Source organism: Maylandia zebra, linkage group LG15 (assembly GCF_041146795.1).
Source record: "Maylandia zebra isolate NMK-2024a linkage group LG15, Mzebra_GT3a, whole genome shotgun sequence".
Taxonomy (NCBI): Eukaryota; Metazoa; Chordata; class Actinopteri; order Cichliformes; family Cichlidae; genus Maylandia; species Maylandia zebra.
The window spans coordinates 12,685,775-12,710,476 of NC_135181.1; the positions used below are offsets into that span (position 1 = coordinate 12,685,775).

At 39.9% G+C, this 24,702-nt stretch overlaps 1 protein-coding gene, 1 non-coding gene and 1 pseudogene across 2 annotated transcripts; 1 reads left to right on the forward strand and 2 right to left on the reverse strand.

Moving 5' to 3' along the window:
* Window positions 1-354: 354 nt before the first annotated feature.
* LOC143412837 (U2 spliceosomal RNA) lies at window positions 355-548 on the reverse strand. The gene has a single exon (XR_013093370.1). It is a non-coding gene; the product is annotated as a U2 spliceosomal RNA (small nuclear RNA).
* Window positions 549-5,362: 4,814 nt separating this feature from the next.
* On the reverse strand, window positions 5,363-5,478 carry LOC112436073 (U2 spliceosomal RNA; annotated as a pseudogene).
* Window positions 5,479-13,092: 7,614 nt separating this feature from the next.
* On the forward strand, window positions 13,093-16,046 carry LOC112436028 (serine/threonine-protein kinase pim-1-like). The gene is made up of 9 exons (XM_076873918.1): window positions 13,093-13,384; window positions 13,777-14,013; window positions 14,139-14,264; window positions 14,388-14,482; window positions 14,621-14,668; window positions 14,753-14,971; window positions 15,061-15,241; window positions 15,328-15,498; window positions 15,588-16,046. Exons 1-9 carry the CDS (start codon window positions 13,324-13,326, stop codon window positions 15,677-15,679), a joined length of 1,230 nt encoding a protein of 409 aa, XP_076730033.1. The 5' UTR covers window positions 13,093-13,323; the 3' UTR covers window positions 15,680-16,046.
* The last annotated feature ends 8,656 nt before the right edge of the window (window positions 16,047-24,702 follow it).

Consider the following 24,702-nt stretch of genomic DNA (forward strand, 5'->3'; position numbering starts at 1 on the left):
ATGGCAGCCTCCGGTTTTTAAAGACTTCTATTGGTCTCTAGTGGACAACAGAGGTAACTGCAGGATTGGAGCCAGAATAGTGTAACTGCAGTTCAAAACGACATATTTTTTTGATTTCCCATAGAAAGTGTGTGTCCAGCCACGTGTCAGTCCAAGTGGCAGGATTTAGTAATTCTGGTAATAGTTAAATGTAAGTCATTCACAAATATTAAGTCGCAAGATTTCAGTCTGACTAACCTTGGAAGATTACACGAAGACAATGTCCAGATATGCAGACGCACGCATATATCTAGCGTATAAGAAATTTCTTTGCACAAACTGTTGAGTCAAATGACATTTGTTTTTCACAGCTTCAGGGGGTGCACCGTTCCTAGAAATACTGCAATACCAGGTCGATGCGTGGAGTGGACGGAGCAAGCCCCTATTCCAGCTCCCTGCTCCAAAAATCAATTTAATATATGGTCCCCGGGTAGGGGACGTATCAGATATTAAACTGATAAGAACAGATTTTTTTTTTTTTTCTTTTTTTTTATTTCTTACAACACCATCTTACATTTCCATTTACTCAACATTCCATTGAATACTTTTCATATTTCACAAAAACATCTTTTACATCATTCATAATAATCCTTCCACCTGTCCTTAATCGTGTCTATTCCCCATCTTTGTAATTCATGCCGATATATCCCCTCAAATTCCCTCTCTATATCCTTTATTGTTCCCATCTCTTTCCATTCATACCCCCCCCTTATATACCCCTGTCTTGCCCTCCATATCTTAAGTTTTGTGATTGATAACAACATACAACGTATTTTATTTTCCTCCTTCTTTTTATCCTTAGGCCTAAGATAAGTTATTTCCTCATATGTCAAAGCCTCTAGTCCCTTATACCTCCTCTTCATTCCAGCCCATACCTTATTTGCATATTTGCACCCCCATAGGACGTGTTCAATCGTTTCTTCCTCTGTGCAATTATCCCTCGGACATTCTTTTAACTTCCCCAAATTATGTGCATACATCGTAGTCCTTACAGGTAATTTCCTATGTAGGTGCATCCAATTAAAATCTTTCAAAACATTCTTATAACTCTTATCCTGTGCGTATTCCCAAACTTCCGAACTCACTATCCCCTGGTTGTAGTTAGCATTCCTCACCAGTTTTTTATACAGAAGTTTATGATTTTGTATTGTATCCACCTCCCTGCACTCTATATGTCTCTTTCCCCACTTAACCATCCTCTGAAAGTATTCTGGTCTTGTCTCTGCCTTCGGCCCCTGATTTTCCCACCCAATTAAAAACCGGTATGGAATAGCTAACCAGAACCATAACAATATCTGACATTTATGAATATATGGCTTCTTTAACAGCGTACACACATTTGCATAAAAAATCGTATCTAACTTTAACGGAATGTTCGGTACCCCTTTTCCCCCATCGGCAACCTCCTGATACATTTGTACTCTCTTTACGTACTCGTAACCTCCCCATATAAAGTTAAATATTCCCCTCATTATTTGTGCTCTAAATACTTGTGGCATCGGGAACACATAGCCTAGATACAATAATTTCGGCACCACCTCACTCTTTATCACTAACACCTTCCCAGTAATTGTAAGCTTCCTCATTTTCCATAGTCGTAATTTCCTTTCCACCTCTGCCATCTTCCCCTTCCAGTTCCAAATAGCATCGCCCTCCTTATTCCCAAAAGAAATTCCTAGAATGTCCATAGGACCTTCACACAAAGTATAATCACAAATATTTTCCCTTCTACCTTCCCACGTCCCCAAGTACTTATATTTTGTCTTTTCCTTATTTATTTTTGATCCTGTAACTTCTTCATATATTTTTAATATTTCCACAACTTCTCTTAAACTGTCGTCGTCCGCTAAATATAGTATAGTATCATCCGCATATTGAGATATTTTCAAACATTCCCCCCCCGGCATCATTATCCCCCTCACTCTTTTATTCTCCCGAATTGCACAAGCCAATGGTTCAACATATAATACATAGAGTACCACCGATAACGGGCACCCTTGTCTCAACCCCCTCGCTTGATGAACTTTTTCCGTGAGGAACCCGTTCAATTTGATTTTTGAATATATCTCTTTATAAAGGATCCTCACCCACCTTATAAATTGTTTTCCCAAACCCATCTTAGTCATTACCTCCCACAAAATTTCGTAATCTAGCCTATCAAATGCCTTTTGTTGGTCTAAACTTACACAGATTGCCGCCATTTTTCTATCCTTTACATATGCAAGTATGTCTCTATGTAATTGTATATTCCATGAAATTTGTCTCCCCTTCACCCCACACGTTTGATCACTTCCCACTATATCCGACATTACCCCTACCAATCTATTTGCAATTATCTTACTTAAAATCTTATAATCTACACATAACATAGTGAGAGGTCTATAATTATCAAGTAAATGAGGATTCCCTTTCTTAAATAATAACGAAATCACACCCGTCCTCATACTCTCCGCCATCTCTTCCCCCTCTAATATTTCTTTAAAGACCTCCAACAAATGTAACCCTATCATTCCCCAAAATACCTCATAAAATTCTTTCGTTAATCCATCTATTCCTGGTACCCTATTTACCTTCATTCCCTTTACCACCTTATATGCCTCTTCCATCGTTATTTCCCTTTCCAGAAACTCCCTATCTTCCTCTACTAATCTCCTCTTTAATGACCCCAAAAGAACATCTCTTTTTTCTGTCCCTACTTTTTCTTTTCTAAATAAATCCTCGTAATATTCTTTTACTACCCCCAACATGCTTTCCCTCCCTATAATCTCCTTCCCATCCTTTTCCAATTTCTCTATAACCCCCCTTTTATCCCTACTTTTCATCTTTTTAAAAAAATATGCGGAACACCTTTCATCTTCCTCATACTCTTTCTGTTTTAATTTATATGTTTCTGCTCTTGCCTTCCTCTCTAATAACTCTTCTTGCCTCACCTTTAAGTCTTCAATTTTCAAATCTACATTTTTTTCCTTCCCCTCCTTTTGTATAACATAAATATGTTCTATCTCTTTTTGTAACATATTAAATTCTTCTTTTCTACGTTTAGATCTATCTGTACAATATTCTATCGTAAATTTTTTTATCTTGCATTTTACATCCTCCCACCAATCCCCTTTTTTTCCATAAAGTTCTTTTACTTTCACCCATAAAGGGAAGGTCTCTAAAAATTTATCCCTATAATCTTTTTCCTTTAACACCTCATTATTTAATTTCCAATATCCCTTCCCGTATTCCATCCCTTCTATCTCCAAATCCACCTCTACCGCCTGGTGATCCGTGAGTAGAACCGGAATCGTTTTTCCCCCTTTAATTTTACACTTTTTATCTATCAAAATATAGTCCAACCTACTCTGTACCCCCCTTGTATTCCTCCATGTATACCCTACTTTTTTCCCCAGAAGTCTGCCCATAACATCCGTTAACCCGTATTGTCTTATAAATGTCTTTAATGGGAGAGAAAATTTTTCTTTTTCTAAAGATACATTAAAATCCCCTCCCACTATAATATTTTTCCTTGTAATAAAACAAGTGTCCATCGACAAAAGGAGTTCTCTTCTTTGTTTTGGATCCACATGTGCATACACATTTATTATCCGGCTTTGGACCCCGTTTTTTTCTACATCTACCACCATCACTCTTCCCTGTATCACCGTATAACTTTCTTTTATTTTTATACTTTTATTTCCACACAACACTCCCACCCCTGTCCCATATACTCCTCCTATACTCCATGCCGATTCACCCCCCCTCCACTGCTCCGAAAAAATAACAACATCCTTCTCGTCCTTCAAATGTACCTCCTGTAATAAACATACATCAAAATTATAAAACAACAGAAATTCATATACCATTTGTCTTTTTCTGGCATTTTTTAACCCCCTTACATTTAACGTAATTATTCGGAACCTCACCATTTTGTAGTAAAAAAAGGGGTATCTATACACCTAAGCAGAGGGCACTTAATCATTTTATAACAAAGAAACAAAAGAAAAAACAGATACCATCTCCTAGTTGTCTTTTTGATCTTCATCTCCCCTGAAAAAAAGGAAAACTTTACAAAATTAGAGCCGAAAAAGAAAAAAAAGAAAAACCTCTGTCGTCCATTTTCCCCTCCCTTATTAGTCCATGTTGACTTGCGCCAGCAAATTTTTTATAAATGAATCTTCCGATTTTTCTTCACTTTCTACTTCTTCTTCTTCAACGTCTCCATCACTCGTTAAATCACTCATTGGTGTGTGCATACATTCAGTCTGCGTCCCTCTCAACACATACGCTCCCATCTCCCCTCCCTCTTCCATCCGCTCTCCTTTACCTTCTTTCAAATTAGTCTCTCCTGGAGGGACTCCCGAGCTCACTTTCCTACGCCTTTTGGCCGACTTTCTTCGTGGCTTAGCTGCCACTTCCCATATTTGTCCTTCTTCGCACTGCTTCTCCCCATTTTTCTCCCCCATCTTATCGCCTTCTTCTTTTCCTTGTTCGGCCCCATCCTCTCCCCCCCCGCCTTCTTCCTCATTAGTCTGATTCCTTTCTGCTGGTGGCGCCTCTTGTGCGCTTTCCCCAATATTTGTTCCTATTTCCGTTTCTTCATACCGCTCTACCTCGGTCCCTGCTTTAGCTGCTTCCGAATATGATCTGGGCCTAGTGCAATCTCTTGCCATATGTGTATCTGAGCCACATAAGTGACACCTTCTAGGCTCTTTGCAGTCTCTTGTGATATGGCCATTTTTCCCGCAGCTCCTACACCTCACCTGCTCACAATTGTCTGCATTATGTCCCGTACTGCCGCATTTTCTGCATGCTTGTGGCTGTCCTGCATACACCAAAAAACCTCTGTCTGCTCCGATGGAAAACACTGCGGGCGGGTGGCAGTATCCATCTTCCGTTGTCATATCCATTTTGAGTTTTACCCGAAACTGTCTTTTTCCAGTCCATAGGCCTAGCCCGTCCTTTATTTTTCGTACCCCTGGGAGCACTGTAACGTACCGCCCCAGGAAGTACTTAATGGTCTCTTCTGTAACCCAGGGATTATACATGTGCACCGTTAAAATCCTATAATCGTTCCTGTATAACGGGGTTACCATATATTTTTTTAGTTCTTCATTTTCTTCTGTACCACATCTCTTTCTCACCTCCTCCGCGTACTCTCCCGTGCAAAAAGTCACGTCATAGTGCTTACTTGCCGTGCTTTGCTGGAGGCAGTAGATTTCCTCTGGTTGTACCTTCAATGCATCATAAAGAATCCTTCGTCCGAAATTAATTCTGTCATGGAAATCCTTTTCTTTATCCATTAGTTCGAATCTCAAGGTATTCCTCGTTCCATACGACCATGTATTCCTCTCCGAAAAATTGGCCGACGTTGCCGCCATCCTACATTGCTTCTCGCCTTGTAACTGATAAGAACAGATACTACACTTGATCTTAGCCAAAAGGCCGAGAAGCGATACCCACATATCGCACGACAGAAACGACTCATTCTGCTTACTGCAACTCTAACTCATGGTTACAATGAAGAACACAGTCGCCTTCTAACAAATGGTCGATGTTTTACTGACGTTTTACCTCCGAAACATCACAATATAACTATGGTCGGCATGTTTCAGTTTTTAAACGGCGCCACATATATGACGACACTTTAGTTTCTGAAACGCCGGTCAGCGCATGCCGGTTAATGAGATTCAAAATCACGTGGTCGCCTGCAGTCCAATCAGCGGTCGTTGAGACGGAGCGTCTTCAATTCATTTTTATAACTTTCTTGGCGTTATAATTGTTTTCATAATATGATAATTACATACTGTTAAATTTTTAATGTTTCTCCTCCCGGTAACTGTATTCCTGTTATGTCTGGGCTTTCCCTAATTGCACAAGCCAACGGTTCTACATATAACATGTACAGTAAGACTGAGAGGGGGCGACCTTGGCACAGACCTCTCATTTGTCTTTCATCCCAGCTTTTTTGGGGGTGACTGGGTGGGGGGATATTGCTCACAGCAAATTCCTAAAAACTCCTATTGATCATTGTTGCTCCCATACATACATTTCAGTTTACCAGTCATGAGGCTCCAAATTATACCAGGAGTGGGGTTTGAACCCACGAGAGCATGCGCTCATTAGAGCTTAAGTCCAACGCCTTAACCACTCGGCCATAGGGTTTACAGGGATGGAGGACTCAAATGAGAAAATATCCAGCGAGCAGCAGTTTTTGGTGCAATGTTTCAAAACAAGCTATGCAGAAGAGCATGTTTGGGAGCACCGTACATCTGACTTTGAAGCAGATGGGCTACAGCAACAGAAGGCCAAAATGAGAGCCACACTAACAGCTACAACAACTTTTTCAAGAATATTATTTTATGACAGACTTGAGCATGAATGATGAATATGAATCGGAAACAACAATGAACAACAATGTGAAACTGCTCATGAATCATTTAATCTATGAGTGAAAGTAGTTTTCTTTAATCTCCTCCTCCTTTAGTTTGCCTCTCCTCTTTATAAGCTCCAGCTCTCTTCTCCTACTCACATCTCTAAACAGTAAAGATCATTTACACCTCACACTGACAACATGCTGTGGACCTTCTGCACTCTCATCACTGCTCTAACATGTAAGATCTTCTTATTCCATTTTTTAGTCCATATTTAGAGCTAAACTTTAAACTTCTATTTTTTCTGTGTTTCCTGGCAGATGTTGATGCAGTGATTGTGTTGACCCAAACACCTGCTGTCCACACAGTTTCTCCAGGTCAAGAAGTTGTTCTCAACTGTAACATAGAGAGAGATGATGGGAATTCTGTTAGATGGTATAAACAAGTTCCTGGAACGGTTCCTCAGTATGTTCTAAGATTTTATCATTCTAGCAGCTCACCCAGCTTTGGAACAGGATTCTCCTCAGACAGATTCAACTCTAAGTCCTCATCAAACATTGATTACCAGTTCATTATCAAGCGAGCAGAGACAGGAGACTCTGCAGTGTATTACTGTCAGACATGGGATGACTCTGCCAGTGCAGCTGTACCACAGTGATTTAGACAGTGACAAAAACGTCCTCATTAGTACTTCTGCTTTTTTAGAAACTTTCACATGCAAAAAAAAAAAAGACCCATAAAAGAAACCCTGTAATGTGCTATTAAACACTAAATCCTCCATTTTTAAATCCTTTTTAATCTTCATTATTAAAGGCATAAAGAGGAAAGCACTGAAATATGTACATCTCATTTACTCACATCAGCCCGAACAGATCACATAAACCAAACTATCCAACATATAGTATTATATGTTGCTGCAAGCTATTCTTAATAACAGAAATTTTATAGATACTACTCACAGGTCTAACTGTCCAACAGCAGTTTAACTTATCATTTAAAAAAAAGTGTAGTTAACATGCAGTTTAAAAAATATATATAAAGCTATACTGAAGCTAGTTTAGAGCTTCTACACCATCTTCATTTACATTTAGTTTTGATTATTCAGAAACATATTTTTAAGGCAGAAGGAAAATATAGAAGTGTGAGGATAAGGACACTAGTGATAAATGTTTGATTCTTTTACAACCATTTTTAAGAACACGGTGTGATTTATTGTAGCTATTGTATTATTATGGTATATATTTTTCTATCATTTGTAAAAATGATGACGATCAAACTGACTGACATAATACTCATGGGAAGGAAATATACAGTATTTACTCAGTGTCTTTTCTGCACACTGCAATTCTGTCAAGAATACTTGAATGTGTTTTAAGTATTTTACTATTGGGTGGCTGTAGCTCAGGTGGCAGAGCAGGTCAGCCACTAATCAGATGGTTGGTGGTTTGATCCCAGGCTGCCTCCTGGCTGCATGCCAAATATCCTTGGGCAAGATACTAACCCCATGTTTGCCTACTGGTGGTGGTCAGAGGGCCCGGTGGCGCCAGTGTCCGCCTCTGTCAGTGCGTCCCAGGGCAGCTGTGGCTACAATGTAGCTTGCTATCGCCAGTGTGTGAATGACTGAATGTAGTGTGAAGCGCTTTGGGGTCCTTAGGGACTAGAAAAGCGCTATACAAATGCAGGCCATTTACTTGTTTAAATGATTAGCACTAGTGCTCATAAACCACAACGTAATGATCTGTGAATGTGCTTGAAAGCGATTGTTTACAGTACACAGCAGTTATGTTAAAAATATGCTTCTCTGTTATCCGAAATAGAAATACAAAAACTAAAAGTTTTTTTATTTGCAAAAACTAACAGATCGAAAAAATACATTCCCCAAACAAACAAAACAAACTTTGTTGTTGATGACTGATGAATAAAAATAACAAAAAAGAATGCAGTACAGTAGAATTGTATTGCATGGGATCATTTTACAAATAAACTAATGCCAACAAATAACTAAAGCACAATAAACAAACATTGAGCTTATTTGAAATTCATCCATCCATCCATCCATTTGCTTCCGCTTATCCTTTTCAGGGTCGCGGGGGGCGCTGGAGCCTATCCCAGCTGTCATAGGGCGAGAGGCAGGGTACACCCTGCACAGCATCAGGAAAAAGGAGCACGAGAAGCTTGAGAAATACCAAAGGCTCAGAGAAGAGCTCGAGAAGATGTGGAGGGTTAAGGTAACAGTGGTCCCAGTGGTAATTGGAACACTCGGTTTGGTGACTCCCAAGCTAGGTGAGCGGCTCCAGCAGATCCCAGGAACAACATCAGAGATCTCTGTCCAGAAGAGCGCAGCCCTAAGAACATAAATAAACATAAATCAGAATAAATTTGATAGTATTGACATTATATAAATTAGAGATGGACCGATCCGATATTACGTATCGGTATCGGTCCGATACTGACCTAAATTACTGGATCGGATATCGGAGAAAAATAAAAAATGTAATCCGATCCATTAAATATCACGAAATCACCTCGCAAAACTTGCAACATGCCGTAACTCACCTCAGAACGTTAGCACGTCGGAGCAGTATGCATCACGTGATAGAGCGGCTGTGGCATGCGGGACCTGTCGGTGGTCTGGATAGCATTTGGAGCTTCGCTAGGAACCTGGCATTTCATCTCCGACAAAGTTATCCCCGAGAGAAGTAAAGCAAGTGTGTAAGTCCATCTCTGAATGTTTGTAAAGCATTCCTGCGTTAAGCTTAATAAGCGACTGCCTCTTCTTGCTAACAAATGCACAAAAAAACCCCAAAAAGAAATCTTTCTACCTTCTGCAAAGTTCATCGCCCCAGAAAGACAAGTCAAAACAAGTAAAAAATAAATAAAAATGTAACAGCCTCCCGATTATGACCAATATATCATTTACGTCACTGATACATCCGTAACTGAAATTAACTCAGAACAATTTGTTTATTTTTTTAAATGGTCATTCAGAATCAGAAGATTATTTACGGTGATGTTTTTGGTGGGAGTGAAACAACAATCTACTGATAAAACCAATAAAAATAAGATATGATAATAAGAAATAACCACTGTTGGAAGCCTTATTTACTCTTATCGCCTTAATCATGTGCAGTAATTAAAGTTGAAATGAGAAACTTTGCATTTGAAAGATGCTCTTTTACTGGGCACTCAAAATGCTTTCTTACAACAAGCATCATTCATCCACACCTTCATACATAATGTGCGCACATTTTAAATATAAATTAATATTACTGTAGCAGTATTTTTTTTTTTTTTTTAAAGATAAAATGGCCACATTTAAGAAGGCAGGACCTGCAGTTATTGTCCTTTTCCAGACATTTATCTGGCACTTACTTTGGGGTTTTCTGCAGCTCGTCCTCGGGGCCCTCCAGACACAGAGACAGCAGGTCGTAACCCAGGATCTTCTGGGCTATGGTGAACATTTCTTTAATGTTGGGGTATTTCAAAAGTCCTCTGCCCATGCCCACAAACTGGCTGCCCTGACTGGGGAAGAGGAGCACGGAGCAGCCGCTGCTTTTGGGTGAGGCGCCGCGGCTGGCTCGCTGTTCGGGGGAAAAGCGGGGGCTTCAGCCGGAGGAGGGTAATCTCCAGCCGTGGAACCGGGCTTGTTGGTGGACAGCGTCCTGCTCAGAGAGACCAGCGACCTGACCTTCCCTCTGGAAGATGCCGCCATCCTGACTGCCACTGATGCCAACATGAGCTGTTCCTCATCCAACGACGTGTCTGCAGATGAAATAAGACACACAGCCCGCCCGGACAAACTGTAATCACCAAAAGAGTCAACTTTGCTTGAACTCAATTCTGACATCTGCTCGGCATGACACCTCACAGGGAGACGAAAACAACCGCCAGAGGAAAGAAAAGAACAAAATCTTTAGCGAAGGAAGATGATATCTCCAATAAAACTATTTTTGAAGCCATTATGGGACTTGACAAAAAATTTGAAGCACAACTGGAGGATATCAAGGAACAAAACAGACAAAGTGCAGCTATGGTTGCCAGCTTGGCTAAGGCTGTAGAGTTTAACGCTGCAGAGATAGCTGATTGCAAACTGAAAGTTGTTAAACTGGCAAATGCGAATGAACTGCTGCTTAAAGAAAACGAAGACTTGAAAAGAAGAGTGAGAGAACAAGAGCGCTACCGAATGAGGTGGTGCCTAAAACTGAAAGGGGTGAAGGAAGACAAAGACGAAAACATTAGAGTGAAGGTTTTGCAAACGCTTCAGAAGATTGCCCCTGACTTGAACTTAGAAGAGGCTGTTGATATTGTCCACCGCTTAGGGAAACAAGTTGATGGCAGAAACAGAAACATCATTATTCTATTCACACAGAGGCGAATTAAAGAAGAATTGTGGAGGCGCACCAAAGATTCTTCAACCTGCAAGCAAGAAGGCATCAGCTTCGCAGAGATGTTGCTGCAGGAGGACATACAAGATCGACAGCGCCTATGGCCTCTGGTGGAGGAAGAAAGACGTGCAAAACTACAAATATCTGTAGTTTCCACTCCGTATATTTTCAAAACAAACTCGTTACTTTGGGTTTAACGCATTTTGGGGGAAGTTAATATTTCACGTCACTGCAGGCCTTCAAACAATGAGATTTGAGCCTAAACAGTGAAAGGCAGTCGCGTTTTAATCAGTAGAGGATGTCGCATAAAAAGAGATGAAAGAACAAACCATGTACTGTAGTGTTGATTTATTTATTTTTAGCACAACACCAGAACAACCCCACGTGCCCATAATTTGCGGTACTTCAGAAAAAAAGGAGTGAACATAAAAGGGAGTAAAATGTTGTGTCAGGTAATTTCAAATGCAGCATTTCTATCACCTCAACAAACACTAACTGTGTTACAGTGTGTTGCTATCTAAAGCTCTACTTGCTGTATTTCACAGGAAGAGAAAGAATGAGAGCTAACTTCACTCAGAGATATAGAAAGAAAGAGAAAGAAACCAGGCTGTATTTAAAGGTAAGGACTGCTTAGTGATATTTGATAAAATGTAGTTGTATTTTCACAGGGACATAAAGTGCTTGTCTTACTCCCTTCTTCTAGCTCGAAATTACTTGCCAAGTGGTAAGGACCGTTCATGGTCACACGGTGAGAACATTGGTGTTGACTATGAAGAGATAGGGTCAGACAGGGGAGGGGCCAGTCAGATTTATCAACTCAACCTCCTTAAAGCATGGAGAGAGGCTGAAACCAATCTCTGGTGAGCCCGGTTAAGGAAAGAGATGAGTTGGTGCCTGAGATGCCAAATTCCAACATCCTCATTCCCGCCATTGAGATAACACTCTCACACAGGCCCAGAGAGCAGATGTTGCTGCATTGCAGATGTGTTATACCCCCTGCCCAGCCGAATGACTCTCAAAACGAAAATTTTGCAGAAAATCAATGTGATCGCTTGAATCACTGGAATTATCATCTCGATATCTCTTGTCCTTCTTTCATTTCAGACGTCTTGAAAACAAGTTTTAACAAAGTCCTGGAGAAGTGCCCAATGCTGGAGGACCTCCTGCTTTACCCCTGGCTCAGATAAACTCCTCTCTGACACAAACACACACGCATACTGAATTCACATCTTGCCATACAAATGTGATACAGTAACCAACTTTCTTTCTTTCAGAAAGAAAGAAAATTGGGAGATTCAAAAATTTCCTCACAGTAATGTTTGCATCAGTCTATCAGACGAATCCCCTCCAAGTCCAATATTTACATCAGTTACAGTGATAATGCTTGGTGTCTACTTTCAGCCACCGCAGTAGAATGCCAGGAATGAATCTCATTGAAATTGTAGTTGCATTTGCTATTTCATTTAATTGTCATGGATGATACACAGATAACCCAACAGCAAACAGAGGAAAACAATGGGCTTAAATACACAGAGGGATAAATGAGGGAATAAGACACAGGATGAGAGCACAGCTGCGAGAAATCACAAACAACAAGACCATGGGGAAGGAAAACTGAAAACACTAACATAGTCTAAGGAGCTTAGAAAGAAAACGTCTGGACTTCTTTAAGTTGCTTGAAGATGTTCAAGCAAAGTTTAAGTTCTTTTCATCCGAGAAGGTGAAACATCTTCAAGCAACTTCAAGTCCAGACGCTTTCTTTCCAAACTCCTTAGACTACGATGACCTAGATGACTGAGAACCTTCACAGACATGAAAACACTAACACAGCACACATGACTATCAAAGTAAAACAGCAAACAAGAGACTTTTACAAAGACACAGAGTTGACACAGAGACATGACTGACTGGGGAGAAATTGGGGAACATGGAAACAAGAGTGACTAGACATGACACGTGGGACACAGGGGCAAGGCAAAGTAACAGAAACCTAAAGCCTAAGAATATAACACAAGAAGAAAACAATAAAGAGAACCAAAAACATACATAAGAATAATCAATGAATATAAATGAACAAACACAAAACACTGGGTCACAGACTCACTACCATGACAGTTAAAGGTACATAATAAATACTTTAAATCAGATGACAATGTAGCTGACACTGTGTTTATTATAATGTGTGTGGTCAACCACAAATCTTCATACTGTCATCCATAGATGAGGTCTTTATACAAATGATGAAAGATAATGAAAGAAACTGTTTAATTGATATGAAATGATTGAATTATAAGAAATATTATGGCTTTGTCTGCCAGTGTTTTTCTGTAAACTACTTTGAACTACTGGCAGTCAGTGAAGTCACTGAAAGGCAAGATTCTATGTTGTGTTGCCGTAGTTTCCAGAGTTTACTTATAAAGCTCACTTACAGAATTCAGTTAGAAAAGTCAAGCATTTGAAGGGTGCACATTTGAAGGAATATTAACTCAATCTTAGCTCATTACGGTTTACATTTTCGATTTTAAAGGGTCTCCGAAATTACAATGAAAAAGGAAACAAGAAAAATTGCCACTCCAGCCGATAAGAAAGATTCGGGAGATCAAGGTAAGTAAAATAATAAAATCAAATCCTGGTAAAATCCAAATCCTAGAAATGTTGACACTGTGTGAATCATTTTTGGAGCAATTGAATCATATGTTTAATTGAAAATAGCTTTAATACAAGATGTCTAATCAAAGAAAGGTTACCGGTCTTTTGGTAAAATAATGTAATAAGTTTATTCTTGGACTCAACAGTAAAAACAGACCAACAAGTGCCATCAAGATCTAAGACTTAGTAAACCTAGTATCAACTCGCACTGATCAGTTATTTTTTTCATCCCAAGATTAAACTTGTGATCATTTAAGCAAAAGCAATTTCAAATTCTTTGCCATCAAACTGCTTCCAGTCTTGATGTCGGGGACTCTTTTTCACCGCTGTGTTGTTGTCGTTTATAGATTGTAAGAGCAGGACTGCTAAAAGAAAGGCCAGTCCTGAAAAGAAGACCCCAATGAAAAGGAGGAGGGTCGCTGAGCAGGCTGGTCCTTCCACCAGCTCAGATGTGGTCAAAGGAGTGAAGCGCAAGGTTGTGCAAGATGAAGAGGACACAACAAAGAGAGCAAAGAGGGCTAAACTTCTTGACCATATGAGCGGTGACAAGGAGCAAGCATCCTCCTCGTTGGACTCTGGTAAAGGTAGGCTAATTAGTTGAATAAGGGGGTAGATTAAGTGTGGTTGCTAGGTTTAAGATATTGGTGTTTAGTGTTTGTGTCTATCATCCAGTGAGCTGATATGCTTTTGGTGTTTTCCACATCTCCAGACTTGAACAACAAACAGGTGTGCGCAAAAAATGGCAAAAGAAAGGCCACGGGAGACGACAGAGAGTCACCCAAGAAAAAAAAAAGGAATGTGGACCAGGACAAAAAATCAGTGGCAGACCAAAAACGTAAGTAGCAAGCAGCTTGGGTTTTATATTCAGGGGAAGGGCAAAAGGAACATTTAGGCTACAGAGGAGAGTAATTTGTGTCACAGCTGTAATAAAACAAGATTTGCTGTTTTGTCTGTTCAGGTGAATTCCAAGCCAGATATGTGGAGGAGCACCAGCTCGGAGAAGGAGGCTGCGGAGCAGTGTTTTCTGGCTACCGGATAGAAGATCGTTTTCCAGTAAGTGTTCAGATGATGGTAGTAAGACAGGCAGTAACGCAGATAATGGATAATATCGTAAACTGAGACGTCTGCTGTGTTTCCACCTTTCATTATGTCATACTGAGGAAATGCTCACCAATGCTCTGTGTCTTCTAGGTTGCCATCAAACACATTCCCAAAAATAAAGTCTACTGCAAAGTGGCGGTAAGCGTCCAACACTTGAATTAGTTTTACATTACTGGATTGAATGCGGCGTTCCTCATCATCCACTTTGTTGTAATATTTCAGGATGAAAGCGGGAAGATGCTCTCGGTGGAAGTGGCCATTATGGTTAAACTTGCAGGTGAAGCAGAAGGGTCAGTGGGAATATCAGCACCTGTGTCCTTGCTGGAGTGGTTCGACCTTGGCAAAGAGCTGATCCTGGTGCTGGAGAGACCTGTCCCCGCTGTGGACCTGCAAAAATACAAAGCAGAATATGGAAGAACCTTACCAGAGGACAAGGCCAAGGTAGGTTGACTGGGAGAGCCTTAGACTGTACAGCATTCAATCAAGGCAGAAAAGCATTAACTCATTATTGTGTTTTTCATCTTTTCCAGGTCATTCTGAAGCAACTAGTTGATGCTGTAAAGGAACTTGAGGATAAACACATCTTTCATCGGGACATCAAGGGAGAAAACATTCTGATTGAGACCGGCTCCGATGTGCCTCGAGTTCGCATCATTGACTTTGGACTGAGCTGCTTTGTTAAACAGCGATCTCTGTATCGCGTCTTCTATGGTAACATATTCTGCTCCTGCTTTTCACAGATGTAGCAATTTGTGTCTTTTGTTTTAGAAGAAATTGTAATTGTGTCTGTTTGTTAGGCACTCCTCTTCACACCCCTCCCGAGTGGTACAGGAGGAGCTGCTACAGGTGTGGACCCACCACGGTGTGGCAAATGGGAGTGGTGTTGTATGAAGCGCTTCATGCACGGCACTTTAGTACCGAGAGGTTCCTCGCAAAGAAACTGAGCATCAAAAAGCGTCTGTCCACAGGTAAGAAAACTTCACACTTCCAGATTCACTGATGCCTTGGATCACTAGAACTATCATCTTCATCTTTTTGATCTTTTCTTTCTTTCAAGAATGCCAGAATTTCTTGGAGGCATGTTTAACTATAGCCCCGGAGAAGCGCCCAACACTGGAGGAGCTCCAGCTTCACCCCTGGCTAAGATAGCACACACAAACACACAATTCACACCTTATCATATAAGTGTGATACATTGTGGTAACCTCCTTTCTTTTTTCTGTTGGACAGGAATGGGTCAATCTTAAAAAATAAATAAATAAAAAATTAGCTTTTTCGGACTTCCTGTAACCCCCCCAGCCATCCCAGGAAAGGGGATCTCTCTTTGAATGGGCTTTCCCGAGGTTTCTTCCCATCGATCTGGCCCCCTGGGGAGTTTTTCCTCGTCTTCATAGTGAGCTTGGGCTGGGTCAGGAGCTCCATCAAAACTGTCTTTATTTGATGACATTAAAGTCATCAAATAAAGATGTGTTTTACTTAAAGTAAAATTGGATCAAAATAAAACTTGTTTAATTCATCTTTGCTGAGGATTCTCCTTCATTACTATTTTGTTTTGTTTTGTTTTTTTTACCCATGGTGCATTTTGACAAATAAGAAAACTGAATCAGGTTAAAGTGTGCACAAAGACAGTCACACTGCAAATGATCTGAAGACTTGCATCTGTTGCTCTAACCCCCAACTAGTTTAGACAGATTTCCAGGTTCTACCAGAGGTTTTTTCCTTCAAGAAGGGAGTTTTTCCTTCCCACTGTTGCTGAGTGTTTGCTCATAGTGGGTTGTAAAAGCATAAAAGTTAATAAGAGGCATTCATAGCAGAGTTATCACAGAGGGAACTATATAGCTTAAATGTACAATTTCTACAGGACGAATTATAACTTCATTATGTATAAAAGCTTCTGTGGATAATTACTCCTATTTGTAACTTTACACAAGAGAAAGTTTGGTGTCACACTATTTATAACAGGTTGGGTTTTGTCCTCTGAGTTGAGCCTTTGGTTGCAGTTTATTGAAGAATTTCCTCTAAAGTAGCTGTTGATAAAGATTTAAAGTCCTGTTTATATACAGAAATATGCTTTAGTTCATGTTTTTTACATGTCTGCCTCAGTGGATCAGTAGAAGATCTGGCACAGGAAACTAGATGATGAAAAAAGGGTACGAATACACATATATATCTATATCTATATAGATACAGATATATAAACACACACACACACACACAGGTTGCAACGTAGTATTTTCATTTTTTCTTAGCATTTCTTTAACGCCTTGGTGCAAAAGAATACCTTCATCTGTGTGTTGGAAAAAAGAACTACAAATTTGGAAAGGAATTTATTCATGTTCTTACTCATAGATGGAGTACATGGTTTAAAAAACACTGAGGAAACAGATATGAGGCGGCTGTATTAACATAAAAACATTAATACAGTTAAAAATGAATAAAAAGTTGCACGCTTAAACTTATTTCTCTACAGTTTGTACAATTAATCCATGTAACAATAGGTTCTCCCTTAATATAGTAGTTATTAAAATATCTTTACATAAAAATACATTTTTAAGTACTCTCCAGTGGAAGTCTGTTGTGGCTTATGTTTCTAAATGACACAACCATAAAGCAGCCCACAGAATATACAAATATGTCTTTGATAAGTGAATGTTGGCTCCCACAATGGCCTGTTAAGTTATTGCAAAAATAATTTACTGCATAATATGTCAGATTAGAACATGTTATGAGCACAAAACTGAAGGGGAAACAATAAAAACAAAAATGAAAAAACAAATACTAAATTAAGTTAAAGGATATTTCTTACTATACTATATAATTGTATAATGTTGCGTTTGATTGCAAAAGAAAACCCACCAAGAAAAAAAGAAAGAAAGAAAAAGAGAGAATAGTTTAATATATTCAAAACACATTCTTTTCTTTTATTTAAGCTGTAGCGAGATTCAGATGGACAAAAGAGAAAGAAAATTATTACAGATTTGTTTTATTAATCATGAATAAACTTTATTATACACAACTCTAAATTTCAGTTGGTCTTAGTCAGATGTGTTTTTAATTAAATCCTGCAACACTGTGCTCGCTGCCATCACTTTATATCTTAGTGTGCAATTCAAATATATACTTATTACAATATTTTCCCCCTTAACTCTCAACTCGCGTTTTTAAAATGTCTGTGATCATATTTGTCCGTTGACTTCTGTCTGGGCCTCGAACGATTCATCAGACAGGTTGGCAGCCTCCAACTGATGCTCCAGACTTTCATCATCGCCTCTATTCTGATCAACTCTTATCTTAAACTTAGTGATGAACTCATTACTGGCCAGCGCGTCCTCCTTTTTAGGGCATGTGGGCTTTGATAACAGCCGGCTTTCCAGTCGCTCTGCAAAGAAAATTCACAAAACATTTCTTATTTGGTAAGCTTGTTAACAAATTTTAGTTCAGTTTTGCTGAAAGTTATAGCATGCATCAAGTAAGAAGCAATTGGTTTTTAAAAAGCATATACATTCCCCAAAACATTTTTATTATGTGCATTTTGGAGAATAAAAGATTGTACACAATTTCCCTTTTTAAAGTAAAAAGATTATTAAGTCTAATTCTTACTTATTCAGTAGATTAAAGTATTGAAACATCATTATTCATAAAATATGCACATTACAAAATTAAAGTTATTCAAAAACTACTCAAGTACTTACTCCAATACTCACATTATTCAAGTAAATTTAATTTTTGCCAATGTAATGTCACATAAAATCTTAATCTGAATAAGGGATTTGAACCCCACTGTCACGGCCAGGGGATCAGCAGGCCGCTGACTAGTAGTGTTCTCTCTCTCTCTCTCGCCAGGGCGGAACTCATGGTGGGTTCACGCCCTCGGCCCACGCCCCTCTGAGGAGGAAACACCTGGGCCTCATCAGTGCAGCCAGCATTTAAGCCAGGGAGTGGCTTCTACTCATCACTGGATCGTTGTGTGTGACTCGCGTCAGTGCAGCCCGGCTCTGAGCAAGTTCTCTTTTGCTTCCCTGTGCAAAACCTCTAACGTGTGTTTCCTTCTGTACATAGATCCCCTGGACCCGACTCTGCATCCCCCGAGCGGTGTTTGGAGAGAGAGTCAGAAGAGGAGCAAGTGTCTTTTCCCTACCTGGATTTCCCCAGAGCCTTTTCCCTGTCACCGCTTTGTATATAGCACTATCCCCTGCACTGTTTGTATATACACCTGGTGGAACTGTAATAAATACAGACTGTGCCTCTGAGTCCTGCGTGTGAGTCCTCAAGCGAACCGTGACACCCACACAGATGAGAGCTTAGCAGTGAAGCTCTCTCTTAAAATTTGAGTTATAAAGTCAGAAGTTATCACTGACAGAGATCCATGTTCTTTTAACATAAGAAAGAATATTTGCTGAAATTGACATTAATCCAAGCCCTTAAAACGCCATTTTGGATTAAGCATTTCCTTTTAGAAAAGTCTTCAATGAGCAGGAAGCTCCAGTACTGAAAAAAGAAGCCAACATCAACTGCTAAACGTGCTAAAAGTAAGTAAGTCCCCGTAGACTCCTATGATCAAAACACATACAGTATAAAAGTTATAGGTTACAGATCTGAAAAGTAAAACAAATGTCAAAGTGCAAAAAGACTTATGGTCCCATAGAAGTCTATTCCATTTGCCTGGAATTAGGTGAACACCTTTGTGACAAATTTAATGGCTCAGTCATTTGTTTCATGTCATATTTAATAAAAGACTGACATGGTGGCATGTGGAATTGTCCATTTTGCACATATTTGGTCATTCGAAGCGTCAGAAGGGGAAAGATCATTCTGGGAATGCCTACTGGCGAAGGATGTGTGACTGACAAGTCCAGTGTGTGAAGTTTAACTACAGTCTAAGGAGCTTGGAAAGAAAAGCATCTGGACTTCTTTAAGTTTCTTGAAGATGTTTCACTTCTCATCTGAGAAGCCTCTTCAGTTCAGAATTTCTTCAGAGAACTGAAGAAGCTTCTTGAATGAGAGGTGAAATGCTCTTCAAGAAACTTAAAGAAGTCCAGATGCTTTTCTTTCCAAGCTCCTTAGACTACGATGACCTGAACGACTGAGAACCTTAACAGACAGTTCTTCCCTTCATTCATCATGCCTGATTTCAAAACACCAAGATGGCAGTTGTGAAAACACTCATCTTGAGTCTTCATGGGACTATGGTGAGATCAGTTATGCCTCTTATGATGCTGTCCCAGACTTCAAAGCAGTATAAAACATGTTTGCAGCCTGTAACAACTGTGCATGCGGTTATTTTTCGTTTTAAGATTTCCGTGTTTAAATCATAATAAGATTTATTTTTAATTTTAATTAACTTGAGGTGAGTCAGATTCTTTCATTCAAGTCACTGAATGAATCTCTTGACATGTTTGGGGGTAGGTGCCTTTTGTAGCATTTTAATGCAATTATCTGACAGATTATATGGTCTACACCATAGGTGTCAAACTCTGGCCAAATTTGGCCCGCAACCTAATTACATTTGGCCCGCGAAGCCATACCAAATTACTATTAGAGCTGGCCTACTGGTATTATACAGCTAATATATATTGTTTAGTATTAAGCTTTGCTTGTTCCATATTCAGTTTTTCAGCAAAATGTGTTTGAGTCCATAAGAAAAGATTCATTCTTATATCTGGAGCAATAAATATATTTCAATAAATATTAAAGTTAGCCCGCGACTTTGATCCAGTTTTGAATTTTGGCCCACTGTGTATTTGAGTTTGACACCCCTGGTCTACACTGTTATTAACTATACTAACACTCTGTTCCAGAAGTCTGTGCTGCAAAGAGGCAAAGTGAATACCGCACCTGCAGGAGTAATGGGGGTCATCAGTCGGTTCAGCTGGATGTTCCAGTGCCGTACCTGTTGACTGGCATTCCTCAGCCTCTCCTGGACCTCCTGGAAACAAAAATCATGCAGGCATCTTCATCAGTGTTGTTTTAGAAGAGCACTAAATAAGATGCTGCTCACAAAGCCAGTCAAAACAAACTTGTTCACCTCCAGACGCTGGTGACTTCTTTGGCGAGATGCCTGCAGATCCTGGAGCTCCTGAGAGGCAGAGTTTAGGGCTGAGGGGGTGTCCTCATCGGGACTGCCATCTGACAGCTCCTGTATGGGGCTGAGGTTTTGCATTGTACGTTGCTGCTCCTGGAGGAGCTGGAAATGTTTCCTCTTTTCATCTTCAGCCTGCAGCAACCTGAAGGAGGGGAAAAAGGGAAGAAGCAACTGAAAATGTTAATACTTCTCATGGATATCTCAGATCTCCATCACAAATAAAATAATAAAGGGCCATAATAAGAGTTAGAAATCCATTGTTACCGCTCAAGCTCCAGTCTGGCCCTCTCCTCCTCCAGCCGAGCCTGGATCTCCATATTAAGGGAAACTTCCAGCTGCTGCTGTGTCAGCTCCAGCTCCCTGATCCTCTTCTTCTGTTGTTCAGCCTCCTTTTCCTTCACCTGCATCTCAGCCTGCATGCTGTCTTTTATCTATGCACACACACACACACAGCTACATAAACAGATGCACCAACAGAGCGGTATAAACTGACCTATTCCTGAATTACCTTTTCCTGGACTGTCATAACCATTTTTCCAAATCATTAAAGACTAGGTGTGAATTTTATAATGACAGTCAACATTTTGCTGGAGTTCTCAAAGATCAAAGTCAAGGAGAAAAGACTGTACATAATTGGTGTCAAGTGGAAAACTTTTTTTTTTACCATCACAGCCTCTTTCAGCTGTCTTTCCAGTTCCAGCTGCACCTCCCTCTGCTTCCTCCGCTCTCTCTCCTCTGCCTCCCTTCGGCGAGTTTCCAGTTCCCGTGCATGCTGTGAAACAGATGAAAGAGACATTGTTTGCTTTGTGTTTTCACCTCTATCCAGCAGGTGACACTAGGCCATCAGCTTCGAGGTTCAACGTATTGTGCTTTCAGCGGTGCTCTTCTTGATAACTTGGTTGAAGTAAGTGGGTATTTGAGTTCATGTTGCTTTCCTTACAGCTGTAAGTAATCTGCTCATTCCGCTTTTGATCTTTGGCACCAACAAGTGATTTTTTCCCAGAGAAGTGCTGCTCACAGGAGATTTCCTCCATTTCAGACCATTTTCTATAAACCGGTTAGATGGTTGTACAGTTTCTGAAATACTCAGACAAGCCTGTCCGACACAAACAACAATGCATGTTCAAAGTCATTTAAATCCCCTTTGACCTTCAGCAGGTCATCTTATTAATGTATACATGCCTAAATGCACTGAGCTGCTGCTATGTGATAGGCTGATTAGGTATTTGACCTAATGAGCAGCTCAACAGGTGTATCTAACAAAAATTTGGCCAGTGAGTGTACAGTGGGGCAAAAAAGTATTTAGTTAGCCACCGATTGTGCAAGTTCCCCCACTTAACATAAGAGTTATGAGTTATAAGATGCAGGTCGATGTGTAAAAATAACTCAGTTGTTTGGTGGTGGCTATGGCAGGGCTTCCACAGAGGCCAGCAGGTGGATGAGGGAAGGGGAAGCAGGAGGAGAGCCCCGAGGCGGCCACCAGTCCGAGTGTCAGGTGAACTGAACTTCAGGTAAGAAGTTATGACCTGCAGTCTATCTGGGTCAGATATAAACCAAGTTTAGGTGGAGTTTATTTTCATGTTGCTGACTTTTTACAGTCAGTTACAATACCTCATACTGTGTGAGCTAGCATGACAAGTTTATACAGATGTTCGGTTGCTATGATGTTACTGATAGTGAACTTTATTTTATTCATAAGGTTAGTTAGTAGAGTTGCCAACAGCTCCTTAAAAAATGGAATGGTCCCTCATTCAGAGAAAATATTACGCGTTTGGTATTGAGCTGAGAAGAGACGCAGTTTGTCCCGGACTTCAGCTAGGATGGAAAAAGACACAAAACTGGAGTTATTCTGTCTTTACGCTGCACAGCTGCCTCTTCTCCTCTCATTATCTCTCCTCTCTCTCCTGTTGCTACTTCAATCATGAAACTGATCAATGATCAGCTGATCGTCTCTCTTGTTTGTTTATCACCCACTTTGAGCCAGAAAGAGGAAACCAGCAGATGTCGCGCTAAACAGCAGCAGCACGTTTAAGCTTGATCAGCTGTTGTTAGAATTTATTTAGTTAGAATGTTTGCTGGAGCCACAGCTGTAAAGCTGTAAAGCTGCTGGTCATGATGTCGGTTTGGATATGTGGTGAGAGGGAAACATGAAGATGAAACCAGGAGATGTCCTTACTGAATCATCAGAGCTGAACAGGTGATGGAGAAACAGGTTTACCTTTTAGGTGACAGGAATGAGTTGAAGTTATGAACTGTTTCTGAGAGATAAATAACACCAGGATCCTTTTTTTATGTACCTGACAGCTGGTAACTGTGCAGGGGCGGGTCTAGCAAAGTGTTGCCAGGGGGCAGGTAGGGCATTAACAGGGAAAGGTGGGCACAAAGAAATACTTTTCTTTTTTATTCTCATTTAAAATATCTAGCTTTTATTAAATAATTATCTGAATCTTGTGAAGAAAGTTTTTATCTGACGTAAAATGTATGGAAATCATACATATACCAAAAAGACTGTACATCACTGTCACAACAGCATTTGTTTTCATTCAAAGGCTTTATGGCTTTAATACCTGGTGGGCCAATCTGTAGTGAAAATGCCCAATTTTTTGTCCCAGTCCAGCCCTGCAGGTTAATACTGGCAGTGTCACCATGCCAGCTGACTGCATTTCATCATCAGCCAGTGTTGTTCTCAATATTACCAAAGTAAGGCAGCATATAAAGTATTTACTTGCTTTCAGGTTTTATTCAAATGTTAGTCTTTTCAGTTGTTTCTCCACTTTTTTCCTGTTTCAAAATCAAACACCAGTTTGTGAGAAGATTATCTTCTTTTTTTTTTTTAACAGGCATTGGTTTTGCATTGGAATTGGCTAATTTGCCAATTGTATGTTAAAAATGTTCGTATTTTAATATTCAAAAATGTTTTTGCCCAAAACACATGTGCACTACATGTCAGTAAAAATACTATGCAAATATTGATGTCCTTGAATGCTGAATAAACACTGACTGATTGTATCTCTTGTACTTAATCAACACAGTATCTAAACACTTTGCACCGTAGTGGTTAAAATCTCATTCTAATAAGGTTACGGTTATTAGGTTTACAGGGTTATTGAATTATGGTGAACGGTTGGTAGAATTGTTTTTAACATTATCTGCCAATTACATCTGCCACCCTTCTCCAAATCTGTGCCCCTACCTGGCCCCCCCAACAAAAATTTTCTAGACACGCCACTGCATCCTGGTGCATATATATTGTGCATGCGTGTTCCTTTAGGAAACAGGAAGATTGGTAGGAGAAAGAAACGTATTAATCTTGTTTGTTAGGATCATAGCCATAAATGGAGGACTCTTATAAAGTCCATGGATTTTCATTCACACATATTACATGAGGTATCTACTCTTTACACACTAAGGATCCACACTACCAGGGCTACGGCACACAGCTGTTTTATAAATCATCAAAACCAATACTATCCTAAGATTTATTATATACAAAAATGATCTGTTCCAAAATGTTTTCATGTAATCCTGAAAACAGAAAAACAATCTTCTGCACTATTAACCATCCACAAATGGAAACAACAGACAATACAGGTGATTTTAGCTAAAAAGCCAAGAAAAAATTGTGTGGTTTTTTTTTTTTTTCCAAACGATGTCATTTACAGCCACAGAGGACAGAAAGCTGCAGTATGTAGAGAAAGAGAAGAGTTAAACCTATAATCAACATGAGTCCTTGTAGATGGCAGCCTCCGGTTTTTAAAGACTTCTATTGGTCTCTAGTGGACAACAGAGGTAACTGCAGGATTCGAGCCAGAATAGTGTAACTGCAGTTCAAAACGACATATTTTTTTGATTTCCCATAGAAAGTGTGTGTCCAGCCACGTGTCAGTCCAAGTGGCAGGATTTAGTAATTCTGGTAATAGTTAAATGTAAGTCATTCACAAATATTAAGTCGCAAGATTTCAGTCTGACTAACCTTGGAAGATTACACGAAGACAATGTCCACATATGCAGACGCACGCATATATCTAGCGTATAAGAAATTTCTTTGCACAAACGGTTGAGTCAAATGCCATTTGTTTTTCACAGCTTC

Coding starts and splice junctions, on each gene's coding strand:
- LOC112436028 (XM_076873918.1), top strand. CDS start 13,324: ATGAAAAAGGAAACAAGAAAAATTGCCACTCCAGCCGATAAGAAAGAT. Junction 14,669..14,752: donor AAGTCTACTGCAAAGTGGCG/GTAAGCGTCCAA, acceptor GTAATATTTCAG/GATGAAAGCGGGAAGATGCT. Junction 15,242..15,327: donor TCTGTATCGCGTCTTCTATG/GTAACATATTCT, acceptor TCTGTTTGTTAG/GCACTCCTCTTCACACCCCT.